General features: G+C 43.4%; 2 protein-coding genes across 4 annotated transcripts; one reads left to right on the top strand and one right to left on the bottom strand.

Annotated features, from left to right (window-relative positions):
- Positions 1 to 223: 223 nt before the first annotated feature.
- Positions 224 to 6,392, top strand: ercc2 (excision repair cross-complementation group 2). The gene is made up of 23 exons (XM_003968697.3): positions 224 to 378; positions 634 to 733; positions 1,232 to 1,309; positions 1,439 to 1,501; positions 1,668 to 1,781; positions 1,935 to 2,051; positions 2,227 to 2,343; positions 2,603 to 2,726; positions 2,847 to 2,943; positions 3,104 to 3,237; positions 3,318 to 3,486; positions 3,556 to 3,674; positions 3,802 to 3,871; positions 4,007 to 4,076; positions 4,171 to 4,272; positions 4,387 to 4,450; positions 4,717 to 4,838; positions 4,967 to 5,059; positions 5,156 to 5,228; positions 5,306 to 5,376; positions 5,491 to 5,634; positions 5,749 to 5,892; positions 6,008 to 6,392. The coding sequence occupies exons 1-23, from the start codon at positions 374 to 376 to the stop codon at positions 6,098 to 6,100; spliced, it is 2,283 nt and encodes a 760-aa protein (XP_003968746.1). The 5' UTR covers positions 224 to 373; the 3' UTR covers positions 6,101 to 6,392.
- A 99-nt stretch (positions 6,393 to 6,491) lies between these two features.
- On the bottom strand, positions 6,492 to 11,819 carry klc3 (kinesin light chain 3). Of its 3 annotated transcripts, XR_964916.2 has the most exons (15): positions 11,583 to 11,819; positions 10,870 to 11,119; positions 10,665 to 10,730; positions 10,405 to 10,569; positions 10,024 to 10,099; positions 9,598 to 9,743; positions 9,355 to 9,437; positions 9,141 to 9,228; positions 8,954 to 9,055; positions 8,599 to 8,772; positions 8,365 to 8,464; positions 8,100 to 8,280; positions 7,957 to 8,023; positions 7,689 to 7,862; positions 6,492 to 6,768 (listed from the first exon to the last, which is right to left on the bottom strand). XR_964916.2 is itself a non-coding variant. In XM_011608710.2 (14 exons), exons 2-14 carry the CDS (start codon positions 11,077 to 11,079, stop codon positions 7,779 to 7,781), a joined length of 1,542 nt encoding a protein of 513 aa, XP_011607012.2. In that variant the 5' UTR covers positions 11,080 to 11,119; positions 11,583 to 11,819; the 3' UTR covers positions 6,492 to 7,778. The 3 variants fall into 3 exon arrangements, 2 of the variants coding, with proteins under 2 accessions (XP_011607012.2, XP_011607013.2); XM_011608710.2 differs by having other exon boundaries at positions 6,492 to 7,862; XM_011608711.2 differs by having other exon boundaries at positions 6,492 to 7,862; positions 10,870 to 11,114.
- Between the last annotated feature and the right edge of the window lie 4,875 nt (positions 11,820 to 16,694).

The raw sequence follows: 16,694 nt of genomic DNA, 5'->3' as shown, positions 1-16,694 counted from the left end.
TTCAAAATAAAACGCAGCTATTAAATTGTCTCATAGTGATTCTTCTAAAATGTATATATATATTTTTTAATGGAATATTTGAAGAAAACGGAACAGTATAAAACATATAGTTGTAATTGTGACCAGTAGGTGGCGCTGATCAAAACCAAGACGTTTGCTAATAAATGGTGTGATAGACAAAGAAGGAAAATGACGAAGAAGAAGTAGTAGAAGACGAAGAAGACGAAGAAGAATAAAAACCATAGAAGAAGAGAAACTCCTGTGACACAATTCATCTTTGATGCTCTTTATAATGCCAGAGTTGGGGAGGTTATCTTAAAATAAAGGAGGCTATTATCGAAGAACAGAACTGCTGTATGATCTACGACGCAAAATGAGGTGAGCGAATAGTTTTAACCCGAAAGAAAATTACATGAAGTCATCAAGGACTGAAAGTGTTGGGTTTATTATATTAAACTGACGTCCAGTACAGGCATTATAACGACACGTGTTCTTCTATTTTCATTTTGGTTGCAAAGCTAATGCATTGTCAGCATTTCCTAAATGTTCTCTTCACGCATGTTTAATCGCGTTTTTAATGATTTTAACTATTTGCATATGTCTTCTGAACCCAGAACTATTGTTTCTTTCCAGGCTCAACATCGATGGTCTTTTGGTTTATTTTCCCTATGATTACATATATCCTGAGCAGTATTCGTACATGTTGGAACTGAAAAGGACTCTAGATGCAAAGGTTAGTGGTGGTGATAATGTGCGTTTCTCAGAGTTACGAGGTCAGACAATGTTTTACAGGGATGTAACAGGGGTCTACTGCAGATATTGTGGTAGCAGATGCTACATGGTCAAACCCCTGGCCCCATTTTACCTAAAAAGTCACAGATATGTACTTGTACACGACTACTAGACTTCAAAAAATACTGTTGTCTTTTGATTTTGTGCTTTTTGTATCTGCATGGAAAAAAACATTTAAAAAACAACATTGGACTTAGTTTTAAAACAAATCATCATCCGCATGTTTGATCAAGCAGTTTGCCTTTCAGCAAAACATGTCCCAGACGTCTTGCAGATGAGAAATATTTTATTTTCCAGCCTTTTTCATTGTGAAACACCCTCAAAACCCTGGGTAACATTCCATCATGTGATACACTTAAGAGAAAATAAAATATTGATAGTGTTTGAGGATGTTGTAGGTGTGTTTACTTCGTTGACAACCCATTCTTTTACTACACAGGGTCATGGTGTCCTGGAGATGCCTTCAGGAACAGGAAAAACCATTTCCCTCCTGTCTCTCATTGTTGCCTACCAAAAGGTGAGTTTGATGGGCATTATTATTATGTGCATTTTTATTTTTCAAAGTTGTGCTAAAGTTATATTACTGTGGACACATCAACCAGCGCCTACATGAACACAGGATTGCTTATCACTCTCTGTCACACAGGCCTTTCCTTTGGAAGTGACAAAGCTCATTTACTGCTCTAGAACAGTTCCTGAGATTGAGAAGGTGAGTCAGCTGAAGTTACACAACAATATGTAGTGAACTTAGAATTGTATGGAGAACCCACAGCTGCTTTACTATTGTTACCATTGTTCCTTATCAGTCTCGCACAAAAATAATTCTGTTTTAAGAATATACGTAAGATCTCGTATATTTCTTCTGCTTTTTGAAGGTTGTGGAGGAGCTGAGGAAGCTGTTGGAGTATCATGCCAAGCAGACTGGACAAAGCAACAACTTCTTGGCTTTGGCCCTCTCCTCTAGAAAAAACCTCTGTATCCACCCAGAGGTGAAAACAACTACTGTATAATGATTAATCAGAGTACGACAGATTTGCTGTATGATATTCATTTGTTTGAACCCTTTTGGTGATGAGGATTTTTCACATTCCTGTGACATTTTTTAGAATATATGATCTTGTGATTGATATGATTGTAAACAGGTCAGTGCTTTGCGCTTTGGTAAGGAGGTAGATGGGAAATGCCACAGTCTGACAGCTTCCTACATCCGTGCACAGCGCCACAGTGACCCCAATGTGCCTGTATGTCGCTACTTTGAGGTAAGATGTCATCACCTGCTTCCTAAAAACTTGAATTAGTCCAGTGTGGTTCATCTTAGTTGTAAATATCCTCGATGTATTTATGGCACTTGGGTTTTTGTCTCAAAATGTCAAGAAAATATCCACCACTGTGGCTCTGTTGAGTCTTTCCTGTCATACCGGTCTGTGTTTGCAGGACTTCGATGCAGTTGGGCGACAGGTTCCTCTTCCTGCTGGTATCTACAACCTTGATGACCTAAAAGACTTTGGCAGGAGGAAAGGATGGTGTCCTTATTATCTGGCACGCTACTCGGTACAGAACACAGCAATGCTGTCTTGGTATTTTGCAAAATGTATAAAAACCGTAACTCTTAAAACGGCTCTTAAGCAATAATGATTTCATCTTAATTATATAGGAAAATGCAACATCATCTTTATTGAATACTCTTGACCAGTTAATCTGGAAATTGTCTGACCAGACCTCAGACGCGACCTCATTCCTTAATACCATTTTATTTAAGCTTTTTAACAAATGTCAGTGCTTTTCTCATCTCATGTCGTTGGTTCTGCAGATCCTTCATGCTAACATCGTAGTATACAGCTACCATTACCTTTTAGACCCTAAAATAGCTGACCTGGTGTCTAAAGAGCTGGCCAAGAAGTCTGTGGTGGTTTTTGATGAGGCCCATAATATAGGTAACGAAGATAAAGTTTAAAGTTTCTGATTACATCAGCATTATACAATGACAAGCTTTCATATTGGGAATTTGGATCGTCTGTGGGCCAACAGCTCTTTGCTTTGTCTTTGCTTCTTAGACAATGTTTGTATCGACTCGATGAGCGTGAACATCACCAGGCGAACGCTTGACCGTTGCCAGGGCAACGTAGACACACTTCAGAAGACCATACACAAGTAAGTACTCTACATTCATGGTGTAAACCCTGTTCTCATGGGAGGACAAAGGGTTGAAATCTTAGCTAACGCTGCTTTTAATGTCCCATAATTTGTAGGACTGGATTAAATCGGGACGAAAGTCACCCGTTGTTTCCTTCTCTGCTCTGACCTTTGATAGGATCAAGGACACAGATGCAGCTAAATTGAAGGAGGAGTACAGACGTCTGGTAGAGGGGCTGAAAGAAGCTAATATTGCCAGAGAAACTGATGTTTATCTTTCAAATCCTGTATTACCAGATGAAATTCTCCGAGGTATCCTCCAAGGTCCATTCTGCCGTCATTTTGTGTCAAGAAAGCAAATTTCATCTCATTTTGCTCCTCCCTTCTGTCAGAGGCGGTGCCGGGGACCATTCGCACCGCAGAGCACTTTGTTGGCTTTCTCAAGCGATTTCTGGAGTATCTGAAATCCCGTCTGAGGGTCCAACATGTGGTGCAGGAGAGCACGCCACAGTTTCTCAAAGACATCTTTGAGAAAGTCTGCATCGACCGTAAACCGCTCAGGTGGGTTCCGGCTCCTGCGGCACACGTCATTTTTCATTTTAATGTGATTTAATCCGACTCTGCCTCCAGGTTCTGCGCAGAGCGACTGCAGTCGTTACTACGAACACTAGAGATTGCTGACATTGCCGACTTCTCTGCTGTTACACTCATCGCTAATTTTGCCACCCTGGTCAGCACGTACAGTCAAGGTACTCGGGCAGCTGTTTCCATTAATATTGGAACTTTGTGAGACTCCATTGCTGCAAGAAGATTTATGCTTAAAGTGACCTACTTTCTTTAGGTGTAATTAAGCATTTTTACTCTCTTTGCATGAAGGTTTTACAATCATCATTGAGCCTTTTGAAGACAGAACTCCAACGATTGCCAACCCTGTGCTGCACTTCAGGTGGGGTAGATTTAATATGCTGTGATTTGATTTTAAAAGTAAGCCTGGTTAAATACAGTTTCTGAGGCCGACAGACTATTTTACAACTTTTTCACTGTGCAATAATCTGTTTTCACGTTTGCATCCTTCTCTCAGCTGTATGGACCCGTCTATCGCCATCAAACCAGTTTTCCAAAGATTCCAGTCCGTTGTCATCACCTCAGGGGTAAGTTGGCAACATCTTTGGGCTGATGGTGGGTTTCATGTGGAAGTACTGCAGCTGTGTTTGTGCTAATGAAGCTTTCCTTTGGGGGGTTTAGACTCTGTCTCCGCTCGACATCTACCCTAAAATCCTTGACTTTCGCCCAGTGACGATGGCCTCCTTCACGATGACGCTGGCGAGGACGTGCCTCTGTCCTTTGGTGCGTAATTTCACCTAAACAACAACCTAACAAGTTTAAGTCTTTTTTTTTTTTTTTTACATGAATTGTCACTGAACCCTTTAATCCTTTTGCCCTTTTTGTTCTGCTGTTCAGATTATTGGCAGAGGAAACGATCAGGTGGCTCTGAGCTCAAAGTTTGAAACCAGAGAAGACTTTGGTTTGTACAAATGTCTTCATTATTATTTATCCAGGCAGACGACTAGGTCGATATGTTGGGTGTCACCGGGGCTCAGTGGAAGTTCTTCAAACTTTGACATATTTAGAGCAAAAAAACAAACAGAAGAAATATTAATATTTAAATATAAATACAATTCCAATAATATTACAGTTGTCAAATTCTGTATATTTAACAAAAATGTTGGACTCTACATCATTTAAAGCGGTTCTTTAAAATCCAACTTTGTTGTATCGTTTGTCTTCCAGCTGTGATTCGTAACTATGGCAACCTTCTCCTGGAGATGTCCGCCATCGTTCCTGATGGCATCGTGGCGTTTTTCACCAGCTATGTTTACATGGAGAACATAGTGGCCTCTTGGTATGAACAGGTTAGTGTGAAGAGAATTACCAGTTGTGATTCTCAATGTGTTTGTTGTGGAGGCTGGAAAAGTGTGTAGCACAGCCTCCACAAAGAGTCGTATCCTGGCCGACTGACCTTTTGAACATGTTTTCTCAGGGCATCCTGGAGAATATCCAGAAAAATAAGCTGATTTTCATTGAAACTCCAGATGCTGCAGAGACGAGCATGGCTCTGGAAAAATACCAGGAGGTCTGAGACTATCGAGAAGGATAATATAGCACCTAGTGAATGTGTGTATATATTTCATGTCCCTCTGTGCTTGGGTTTCCGGTCTGTTCTGTTCAGGCGTGTGAGAATGGCAGAGGAGCCATCCTGCTGTCTGTGGCCAGAGGAAAAGTGTCTGAAGGAATAGACTTTGGTAAATGGGCATGCTGTTAATCTTAGAGTCATCCAGTGTGAACAGTGCAAGAAGAAATCCTGTTCTCTGTTCCTCAGTGCACCATTTTGGCCGAGCAGTCATCATGTTTGGGGTGCCTTATGTTTACACTCAGAGCCGCATTCTAAAGGTCAGAAACGTCCCTCTTTACTAAGCAGTTCTCATCTGATCTATGGTCAGTAAACAGCGACTTGCTGAGCATCTGTCAATGTCATTTCCAACTCGTCCGCTTCCAATACCACAGGCCCGTCTGGAGTATCTCCGGGATCACTTTCAGATCAGGGAGAACGACTTTCTGACGTTCGACGCCATGCGACATGCTGCCCAGTGTGTGGGTCGAGCCATCCGAGGCAAAACCGACTATGGACTAATGATTTTTGCAGACAAGGTGAGTGTTGCTGTAACCCCCAATTCGATCCTTCCTGCTGTGAACTCCAAATTATGCCGAAATTCCACCGGAGCAAAAATCCAACTGCTTAACAACTGCGTGTGCCGTCGACAGCGTTACGCACGTGCAGACAAACGCGGGAAACTTCCTCGTTGGATTCAGGAGCACATCAGTGACGGCAGTCTGAATCTTACCATAGACGAAACCATCCAACTCTCCAAGCACTTCCTGCGGCAGATGGCTCAGCCTTTCCGACAGGTACTCGGATCTCAAAGGAATCTGTCTGTTTATGGGGCGGGGAAATAAATGCAGCACCACCCATGCAGTAGCTAGTTAGGGTGTAAATGAGCCCCTCTGTCCTTCCCTGCTCCAGGAGGACCAGCTGGGCCTGTCGCTGCTGACTCTTGAGCAGCTGGAGTCGGAGGAGATGCTGCAGAAGATCAGTCAGATCGCTCAGCAGACCTGAAGGTGACAGAGGCTCCGTGTTGCCGAGGTCGTGTCTGTTTAATCTTCCGTTACATTTCCTAGCACCAGTGTTTCGCCTCTAAAATATCCAAGGTTTTAGCCGTGGCTAAATGCTCGTCCTGCTGTATATTGGAACACAAAATGAAGGTTTCAAGGAAGCCTGACAAATGTCTGCAATTTAAAACTACTATTTCCTTTGCTTTATAACTGTACATAGGCTTTTTAATACAAATGTGAATATTTTTGTAAGTTTCAACCACGGGTCTGGGATATAAATGAACAGTTTGTGTTTCCTTGTGTGTTAAAGTCTTGTTTTTTTCAGTATTTTGAACAGTAGAGTTTGGAAAAAGTCTTTCCTTTGGAAGCACAAAGGCAATTTGTCAGACAGCTCCAACCTTTCCTTATTGAAATTTATTTGATATTTTATAAATACATGAAAAATACAAATCTACATACAATATCCCATTTTGTAACAAACAGTGTGTCTACCAAAAGTACAAATGTCAACACTTAACACATCTTCTACCTTGGTAAAGTACAATTGGTTGTCCTACACTGGAAATAAATATCACGTTGAAAAATAGTCTGGAACATTTGCAGAGTTGAACCCACGAGCGTGGTTTGAAGTTAAAATGTATCAGCATGTTAGAAGTATGCAGTTCAAGTAACCTATAGTGCAGATAAAACCACAGGTCAACACAGAATGATGACCGTTATATTCTTACAGGCATTTCAGTGAATAAGCAAAACTACATGAAATTCTCACGTAATTCCCGCTGGATGCAGAGGCTGCGAAGCTCAATATTCCCTCGGCTTCATTTTTAAATGAAAGTCGCTGTGCAGTTTAACCGGAGTTACCTGCCAGATTTGGATTCTCAACTCCAGACTCTTTGGTTTAGTACTTATTGCTGTGCAATTAGCTTTTCTTGATTAAACAGATTCTACAGAGGAAAATACCCCCAATTCTGTAAAATGAAATAAGTTGATATTGTGTCTGACCCCTGTCATCCATCATGCTAGAAAAGGTTGGAATGATGCTTGAAGCAAGAACTATGAAACTACAACTATAGTTATGACAATAATAATGCCATATGCTTAATCTATAGGACTATAATAACCTGGGGTGTCCTGGCCAAGCTTATTGTGCATGGACACTGTAGTTCACTGCGTTGGATCAGATCGGATCAGATCCTCTCATTTTCCCTTTTAGAGTGATCAATCTAAACTCAACATCCCAGAGCTGCTCAGAACATTAGGGCTTCTATCAAACATGTTTCATAGGGAAAATAGTAAATATTGAGAACATCCTCATCCCCAAAAGAAGGTCCAGCAACCCACGATAGCAGACAGCAGAATGCTGCTGTCCACATTCAAATACTTATAGAAATATTAAAACTTTAACAGAATGATTAATGATTCTTCTGCTTCCTGTGCAATTAGTCTGTTCCACTGGGCAGGAAAAGTGAGTTATGATGTTTTCTTTATACTGTTTGTGTTCTCCATCTCTGAAGGTTCTCTTTGACAGGATATGGCCAGATTTTAAAAGTTTTAAAGTCTTCTTAGCTAAGCTAACAGCAGAGTTCATTTACCTGGTCGGTTGTCGTATCTTTGGTCGGGCTCACGATTAAAAAGCAAAAGCTGGTGTAAAAACAACCTTCTGGGTGTCTTATCTGGATGAATTAGCTGCTCCCGCCCAGCGAACCTCGTCTGGTCAGGCTCTGCGTGCTGGAGCTTAGGCCTCGGATGTCTGCCAAACGGCTTGGCTGAGGAACCAGACAAACACAGTAACGGGGGTAACCAGTGAGGCCGATTCTACCAGTTTAGAGCCAGCAGACGATCATGGAGCAGCCTTCTTACCTGGACACTGTCCTGTTTCTCTCTCCCTCCAACATTCAACACATTAAGAGAATTTGCCCTCTTCATCCTGAAAATAAAGCAACAGCAACATAACGTACTGGGGTCCAGGGCGGCCGACGCCGGCGTGTGGTCAGCGGCTTTACCCAGCATTCCTTGGACTCATTTCTTCCATGTCGACTCCTCTCAGCTTCCGCACCAGTTTCTCACTGCTTCTGCGTATCGACTCCCTGAGTTTGGTGAAGGAGCCGCTGCGCTTCAGGTTATTGAGTCCCTCGTGTCCTGAGCTGGCGTCCTCAGCGCCAGACCAGCTGGGACGACCTTCCCCTGGACCGGAGACAGGCAGCACGTGAAGCTGTTGTCACCTGAAACCAGAGGTCAAGGACCGGACCAAACGCTACCATTTTATACCTTCTACTGATCCAAACTCCTTCTCGTGTGCTCGGGTGAGGATATCCTTGTAAAGAGCTTCGGCTTGTCTGTATTTTCCCTGCTTAAGATAACAGGAAGCCTGAGAGACAGAGCAGGTAAAAGATGGTTTAGAAAAACACTGTCCTGTTGAGAATAAGAGCACTGGTCCAGATTCAGAACTGGGGGGTGTTAACTATCGACGTAATAACAAGAAAACTCAAGACTTGGTCTGACTAGGTTGTTCTTGGTCTTGGCCACATTGGCATCATCTGGTCCCAGTCTGTTCTGGTAGATGTGCAGAGCTCGTTCGTAGTAGCGTTCCACCTCCTGGTACTTCCCCTGGTTCTGACAGAGCAGAGCCAGGTTGTTCAGCTGCTTGGCTACATCTGGGTGGTCTGTTCCCAGAACCTGGAGATGATCACACACACAACGTCCTGAAACATCACCCTCACTCCCATCTACTGTGTAACTCAATAAACAACATGTACGCATCAGCTGGTTTATGATGCTCATCGTTACATTTGCTCAAGAGCAGAAAGGGCAACAAATGTTCTGGTCTTTCGGTTTTATAACGGCAACATTTTCTCACCTTCTCTCTGATCTCCAGAGCTCTTTTACAAAGTGGCTCTGCTTCTTTGTATTTTCCTCTCTTCCCATAGAGCACTGCCAGGTTGTTAAGTGTTGCTGCCACCTGCACAAATGTGGCCAAAGAATTCAAACCCACACCGTCTCATCACACCTCACTGGACTTGATGCGTTAAAAAAACCCAACTTACAGCGGGATGGTCCATTCCAAGAGTCTTTTCCCTGATCTCCAGTGCATCATTCAACAGATTAGCTGCTTCTTTGTACTTGTTCTGGTCTCTACAGAGGGAACATTTACCATGCAGCATCAAAGCCTGAGTGTTGGGTTGTTTGAATAAAACCATTTATTCTGTTCTGTGAATCATGATCAAAATCCGCCATCGTGTAAGAGAAACGCAGCCTCACCTGTAAACCAGGGCTAATATATTTAGCATGGTGGCCACATCTGGATGATTGTGGCCTGAGGACTTCTCCAGGTCTTCCAAGGCCTGTTGAGACATGTACAGTGTTATCTCTTAAACCCTTTTGAATACTTTCTACCTCCTAACATGTTGATAAGCAGCGCAATGGCGACAAAACAGGTTCATGTGAGAAGTAACTGGAGCGGGTGGAGATATTTGTTGCGGTTTTCCACGACCACCCTTTCACCTGTTTGCAGAGCGGAACAGCAACCTCATATCTTCCCTGGGAGGCGTACTGGATGACCAGGTTGTGGAGCGTCCGGAGGCGGGCTGGAATCTCATAGCCACCTTGCTGCGCTGCAGCAGCTGCACTGCTGTGATGTTGCTGGGACACTGAGCAGAACGAACGTCACAACTCAAAGTTTTGAGGACACAGATGCCAGCTTGAACATGGTCCAGACTAAGACTTCCTCATATTGGACTCGTGCTACTTTTCGTGACCCTTCACAGCCCCAAAGACCTGCCCATAACGGGGGAACGTTTTCAACATATTAGAATTTTGAAGAATATAGTTCCACCTCCATTTATTTGGAGACGTAATGCATGAGTGAAAACACTCTGTACACTCCTAGAATATATTTAAGATGGGGAAAGGCAGGTGCAGCAGTCTTACTCTGAGACTGTTCCTCATCCTCAGTAGGGAAAAGGTCATCCAGAGACTCCTTGGTGGAAGATGCATTTTTGACATCCTGCAGTGGAAAAAATAAGAACAATAACAACTAAATGAGGCCGTTGTACGTATGTGAGCTGTGTACAGCTCAGTAGGTTGCGACATTCATTGGCCCCCTGGATGTAAAGACATACAATAGCTCTGGCTTAAAGAACCTGTTTCGCTGTTTGCCCTCTGCTGTGGGCTGTAATCTATCTCTGCTACAGGTAAAACACAAGCCTACCACAGGTTTCCTTCGGCTCAGGTTCATGTTTCACTCAGGTCGGTGCCATCAAGATTTTTTCAAAAACTAAAACGCTACGTTTACTCCGGTTTGGATCTCACCGTCTGTGGCTCCTCCACATCATATTTCCTAATGGAGGACATGAACTGCAGGTGTTTGTTCTGCTCCTCCAGCGTTACCACCTCCTGCTCCTTGTCTTGGAGGCGCTGCTGTGCACCGGCCAGCTCGTCTCTCAACCACTGGTTCTCCTGACACAGACGACGTACCTGCGAATGAAACGAGGAGAAAACGTCAGGGCGGAGGAGCGGAGGGCAGGAAAAATGGAGTTTTTATCTCTCGTCTGGGTCTGGGAGATATTCACCTGAGCACGCAACTTCTGTTTCTCTGCCTCCAGTGAACCCAAATGTGCTGACAATGCCAACATCACCTGGATGAAAGACAAACACACAACTAAATCTTTGTGCACAAGGACCCACTAATGATATACTTATGTTAGTTTGGGAAATGCTTAAACATCACCCCTAAACATGCAGGAAATGGCTCTTTGTCTGGATTATGCACAGTACCTGCGCCTCACTCAGCCCCAGCTCTATCCTCTCCAGGGATTGACGGATGATGCCACATTTTTCCTGTTTCACGCTGCCGTGCTCCAACGTCTGCAGGTTCTCCTCTGGCTGCTGCAGGTTCTCCAGGAGGCTGCAGTTTTCTCCTCTCAGCGCCTCCAGCCCTGCAATCACCTGCTGCGTACTGCACAGAATTTCCTCTGCCGAAAACATGGCATCCGCTCTGAGGTACCTCTGTTTAGAATGATCTGACCCGGGAACACAAGAGGTCATTATAAATACATAAACAGTACATAAACAGTAAATAACAAACATCTATGAAGATGCCATTTGGAGTGTAACCAAATACACAAGAAAGGCACAAATATATGTACTGGATATCAGCTCTTCAGCACTTGGTGAAGAGTAAATTATTCTAAAGCATTCCAGAATCCTTTAAAACATTAATATTGAACCCTTTTCGGAGTTAAACAGTTTCAGACTGTTTGCTGTGGGCGGCGCCTCGCGTCGGTTTAATGACTTTTAAAGCTCCATTAGTTTCACCACGTTTGCTTAATTAAGCCAACTGCACACGTTACTCTTGAGTTTGGTAAAACCACCAAGCAGAGAAAGTGCTTCGATATTTCAGTGGTCGATATTTACGCAGAAGAATCATCCAAACATAAACAAACGACGGCTTCACGTCAGAGACGCCCAAAAAGTTATTTATAGCCTACCTGCTAAGTCTTCCCCGGGCAGCGTGGTTTCGTGTTGTTGTCCGAGCCGAGTTAATATTTTCCCATTTTCGCAGTTATGATGACTTTTCGTACGCAGCCAACCGTTTGCGGTCAGTGTTTTTGTTTCTCACGCAGAACGGGCGTGGCGATGAAAATGAGAAGCTTTAAGAGATTCACCTGCAACCTTCTCAGCTCCTCCTGCAACACACGTTCAGTAGCTATAAAGGCGACATTAGTGGTTTGATTCCGGTTCCGGTTTAGACCTCCAAAATAAAGATCCATCGCCGCGGTCATTCACGCTATTATTAATGCCTTTTCCTTATAATTTAGCTGCTACTTGATTTTAGATTATTCAGCAAATACTTGTATCGATATATGTGGACAATGCAACGTTTTCCAATATTATAAAGTCGACAATGAAACAATTTTATTTTATTTTTAACATTTGTTATCAGGCAACACTTTGGTCCTACCGCAATTACGTCCAAACACAATAACCTCGACGACTTTGAGATTCTAACAAAGTTCAGCAGATATTAATTCAGATGCAAGAATTGAGGATCACAGTGTAAACTGACGATTACTTTTCATCAATTTGTACCTGGAAAATATAATTGCTTGGTGAAAGAAGCCGCCACTGTAAAAAAACAAAACAAAAAAACAACAACAACCCAATAATAATGTACATTTCAGTAGGTATGAATGACCAATCATATGCGGGCTATTCATATATGTGTATTTTTTAAAAGACCTTTGTTATATTCTGAAGGCAGCGTGATGCATTTCCTGCACTTTTCTCTAAAAGTTTGCGTAGCTTGACGCAGCAGAGCGGCTTACCTGCTGCCATATTTCCCACCATGCACCGCGGCACAGGCAGTGGCCCTGCTCCGTCGCTGTTCTGTGCAGACTCTGGGGTTGATGCGTGTTCTGAACCCGAGACAAGGACACCCATCTGTCGGAAAGATGACCCGACTAATTCAAAATTCTGTCATTGAATTTAGCACAGCTCATGCGCGCGTTAACTATAGGAGGTTATTGTGTGTTTTAGTTCCATTCCTTTCGTGCTATTGTCTGGTGTACAAATGCTTTCATTTCCCAGATGGTAGATTATTCCAGTCAGATCCGCGCCGCCCGTGTTATTAATGTCAGTTAATCCGCTGGAGGAACAAAGCAAGAAAATAATCAACTTGCGTTGCATTAAGATTTAAGCAGTCACTGCTGCAGCCCTGCGGATTAACATAAAATCGGTCAAAAATAAATATCAAGTCTTAAACGTTTTTACCTTAACTAAATAACCCCAAATCCTCTTGAAATACTGTTTCAAAAAGAAGAAAAAAAATCCAGAGGCAAATCAAGTTCTAGTCATAAAAATATGTTAGACAAATAGAATTTCATCTGTGCAATCGCGTTTTCATAGACTGTGGTTTATTGGATAATCTGTAGGTGGCGCTCTTCCACGTATCCGTTCATTCTGGCAGAGTCGGTATATATCAGAGTTACAGCAGAGAACTGGTGGTGGGGGTGGGTTGTAACTCAGCGAGTAAAGGAACAAATTGTTCCCTTAATTGTTTTGAACGATCCTGTACAAATTTAAAATGTTCAGGATAACACTTGATTTCTTCCATTTAATTATATTTAGCAGTATACGTATGTCACGTGTGTGTGTGTGTGTGTGTGTGCGTGAGAGAGGGAGAGAGTTACATGAGCAGGCTGGTGGGTGTCTTAGCTGTCAGGTAGACGAGAGCGACTGAGGAGGGAGAGCTTACCCAGTTACCCATTTAAGGGTTTAAGATCACATATCCTGCAGCCCACCACACACACACACACACACACACACACACACACACACACACACACACACACACACAGCAATATGGACATACTGAAATCAGTGATCAGAGGTTCTTGCATAATAATCATCCATCAAATCCGAGCAGGTCAAGCATTATTCACACATTTCTCTGGGTTGGCATCTTAAAATATAATTGATACACTGAATGCTAGTATTTTGAATAAATCATTGAAGATCATTAGATTAGGATGATGAGAGTTACATCACTTATTCTAATGGACCTTTATTGATGCATCATTCCAACTGGAGACAGTCAAGGTGACGACCGCTCGTTGCTGCATCGCTAGAGTTTATTTGATCAAAGATGGCCGAGACCTACCACGCACTGGCAGAAGGGAGTCAGAACAGCAGCCTTGATTTGATTTGGACCTGTCATTGACAGAGGAGGCAGAGTAGAGGGGCAGTGATGGACGCTGATGTTACTGAACAGATGGCCTGTGGGGCTGTGCTGTCCCACTGAGTAGGTCCCGAACCCCCAAATGCTCCGATAGGGCCCATGTGACGAGCAGGCGACTCGTCCGAGGGTGTTCCCTGCCTTCTCCAGCATGCAGCTGGGATAGGCTCCAGCCTCCCCCACCCCATCCCCCACCCCAACACCACGGGCGAAATAGCGGTCAAGGTAAAATAAATACTAATAATGGTCCCTGAAACTTCTGCAGTTATTGTAAAAAAAATGTTTTTTTACTTGGGATTTGAGCCAGTGTCACTGAGCTCCACAGCCCAACATGTCCTCGTCATAAAGCTTTGAGGGTCGTAGGTCACTCTATCCTCAACCTTTAACCTTGCTGCAAAAATAGAACACGCTTTAAAGCCGCGGTGAACCGCATTGTTTAATTAATACTGGATTTGCTCGCTTTCCTGGAATGTAATAAATGTTTGCTCAGATTATGACAGTTTAGAGTTTTGGTCGTGTTTAGGCTGCAGGCCGGAACGATAAGCTTTGTTAAATCAACGCAGCCCTCTAAATCCCCCCAAGATTCCCACTAACCTCCTTAATAGCTGCCAAGTCCCTGTATTAATGCAGTATTATTTACTCATTAGCAAGTGACCCAGAGTAATATTATAAATATTTTCGATCAGTCTGGGAAGCGCTGTGGGACATTGATGCTGCTGTGCCTGTCAGATGCTCGGTGTGATCAGACTTTACAATCCTGGCTTTAATGTGGAGTGCAGGCCTGCACATTTCTGTTGTGGTCACATTAATGTGTTTGATATTTAACCTTTTACTGTCACAAGTCAGATGTAGACCAGATAGAAATGATTTTAAAAGTGTGGATGAATGTAGTCGATGAATGAATGAAGGGCTGGACTGTGGGGCAGACAGCTGAGTCAATGCAATTCAATCATTGGAACTGGTACCGGAGAGTTGAGGAGCTGCGCGCTGAGGACCACTAAAGATAGACCTTCGCACTTCACCCCTCGCTTCACCCCTTCCCCTTACAAATTGAACAGATCACATTTCGGCGTCAGAACGCTGCCCTCCCCCTCACAAAACACCCTCAGGACTCGCTGACTTGTAAAACCAACCCAAAAAAACCAAAACAACAAAAAAAAACCCCAAGAAACATTAATGACAACGTCTCTCCACCCACCCCAACACAGACTGTTCACACCTCTGCTCTCTGGTTGGAGACACAGACGTGTGAAATGTACGCCGTACAGGCCAAGAAGCAGAGCTCAACCATCATTGGATGGGTCCACCGTCCACCCTCGACGCTCGCTTCTACTTCCCGTAATAATAATTAGAATGAATTTTTAAAAAATCTGCGCTGAACTTGAGAGTAGACGCCACTCATCTATTTAATCCTTTATCGCCACCAAAATATTTGACCTACAACAGGCGAGCACGAGTAGGCTGCACACTTGATACCAGCCAGAGCCTTTCTTTGATGAGTTTATACCTGTAAAATTAAAATAAAGGCAGCTAGCCGCCCCACCAAAGTGTGTTAGAGTAGACAAAGGCTTGCATACCCTCCATTGATCCTTCTTATTGAAAACAGGGATAAAATAGCCCAGAGTTACCCACAGACTAGTTTTCTATCACTCCATTTCATCACAGGACAGGAAACACAAGAATAAATTACAGAGCAATAACAGAACCATAGATAGAAGCATCGCAAATGTGCGTCAGCAGGAGCTTTTAGTGGTCGAGTGCCAGTTGCTTCTTGGCAACACCCACATACAAAATGTGTGACAACGATCCACAAATCACCCTTAGTTTTCAAAACACATTCACCATTGGACTGCACACCAGTTCAAACCAGGAAGGCGGAAAAGTGAGTTGTAACCAGGCTTCTGCAGGATCTGTAAATAAAATATGACAAAACTGAGATATAAGATGGGCAATGGGATGTGGAAAAGAGCAGCTCAAAGTGTCCTCCACATAAATGTTGCATTTATCACAGTTATTTCAGGTGAGGCATAAAAGAGGGGAAAAAAACACCGTTGATTAAATACAGTTAATACAGTGGTTTGCATCACCTGTTCACATCTGTATGTGTGAACTGGTGAGGCGCATGCACACAGAAGTTGCACCAGCAATCTTTTGACACTGTTAGTAGTTACATAACTGCCCTTGATGCCCATACCCCTGGGGCAGCTGAGGGGTTTGGGGACCGAGTGGGGGTGGTGGTATGGGTGTGTGCGTGAGGTTGGTCCACGCAGATAGGATGACAATCTAAACTAAGAAGCTGGATGTGTGCCATTCTGGCATACGGTCAACAGAACTTACTGGTCTGAATGTGAAGGGGAGACTGCAGCACACACACACACACACACACCCCGGAGCGCTGACTTGTGATGAAACATGTGAAGGGAAATGCTTTTACACTCTCCGTTAGAATTTAAGCGTCTCCACAAGTGAATGGCTGAGACACAGTCTGACAGTATGTTTACAGTGTTTACATGTGTTCTCGTATATGAGCGTGTTCACAGTAGTAAGAAACATGCAGCAACAGGAGCTAATTTGGAAAGCCGCGTCCGGACGGTCGGGCCACTGCTGTGAAACTGGAGAGGCGGCATAGATTTAGAGCGAAGAAGCAGAGACTCAAAGTGACAGTCTAAATGCTCGCAGCCCTGGACTCCACAGGCATCCGCAAAATTCAGGAACATAATCAAATCTATTTCATTCAGATCTACTTTAGAATTCAGGATAAACCTGCAAAGTTGAGATTTAGGAGGAGTTAAAAGAAAAGAAAAAAAAATGGTGATAAAAGAGCCCCGTTTGCCACATTAATATGTTGCTGCCACATCCACTTTAA

This window comes from Takifugu rubripes, chromosome 11 (assembly GCF_901000725.2).
Source record: "Takifugu rubripes chromosome 11, fTakRub1.2, whole genome shotgun sequence".
Classification (NCBI taxonomy): domain Eukaryota; kingdom Metazoa; phylum Chordata; class Actinopteri; order Tetraodontiformes; family Tetraodontidae; genus Takifugu; species Takifugu rubripes.
The sequence above is the reverse complement of the archived record's forward strand: the minus strand, read 5'-3'. Positions and strand labels throughout refer to the sequence as shown.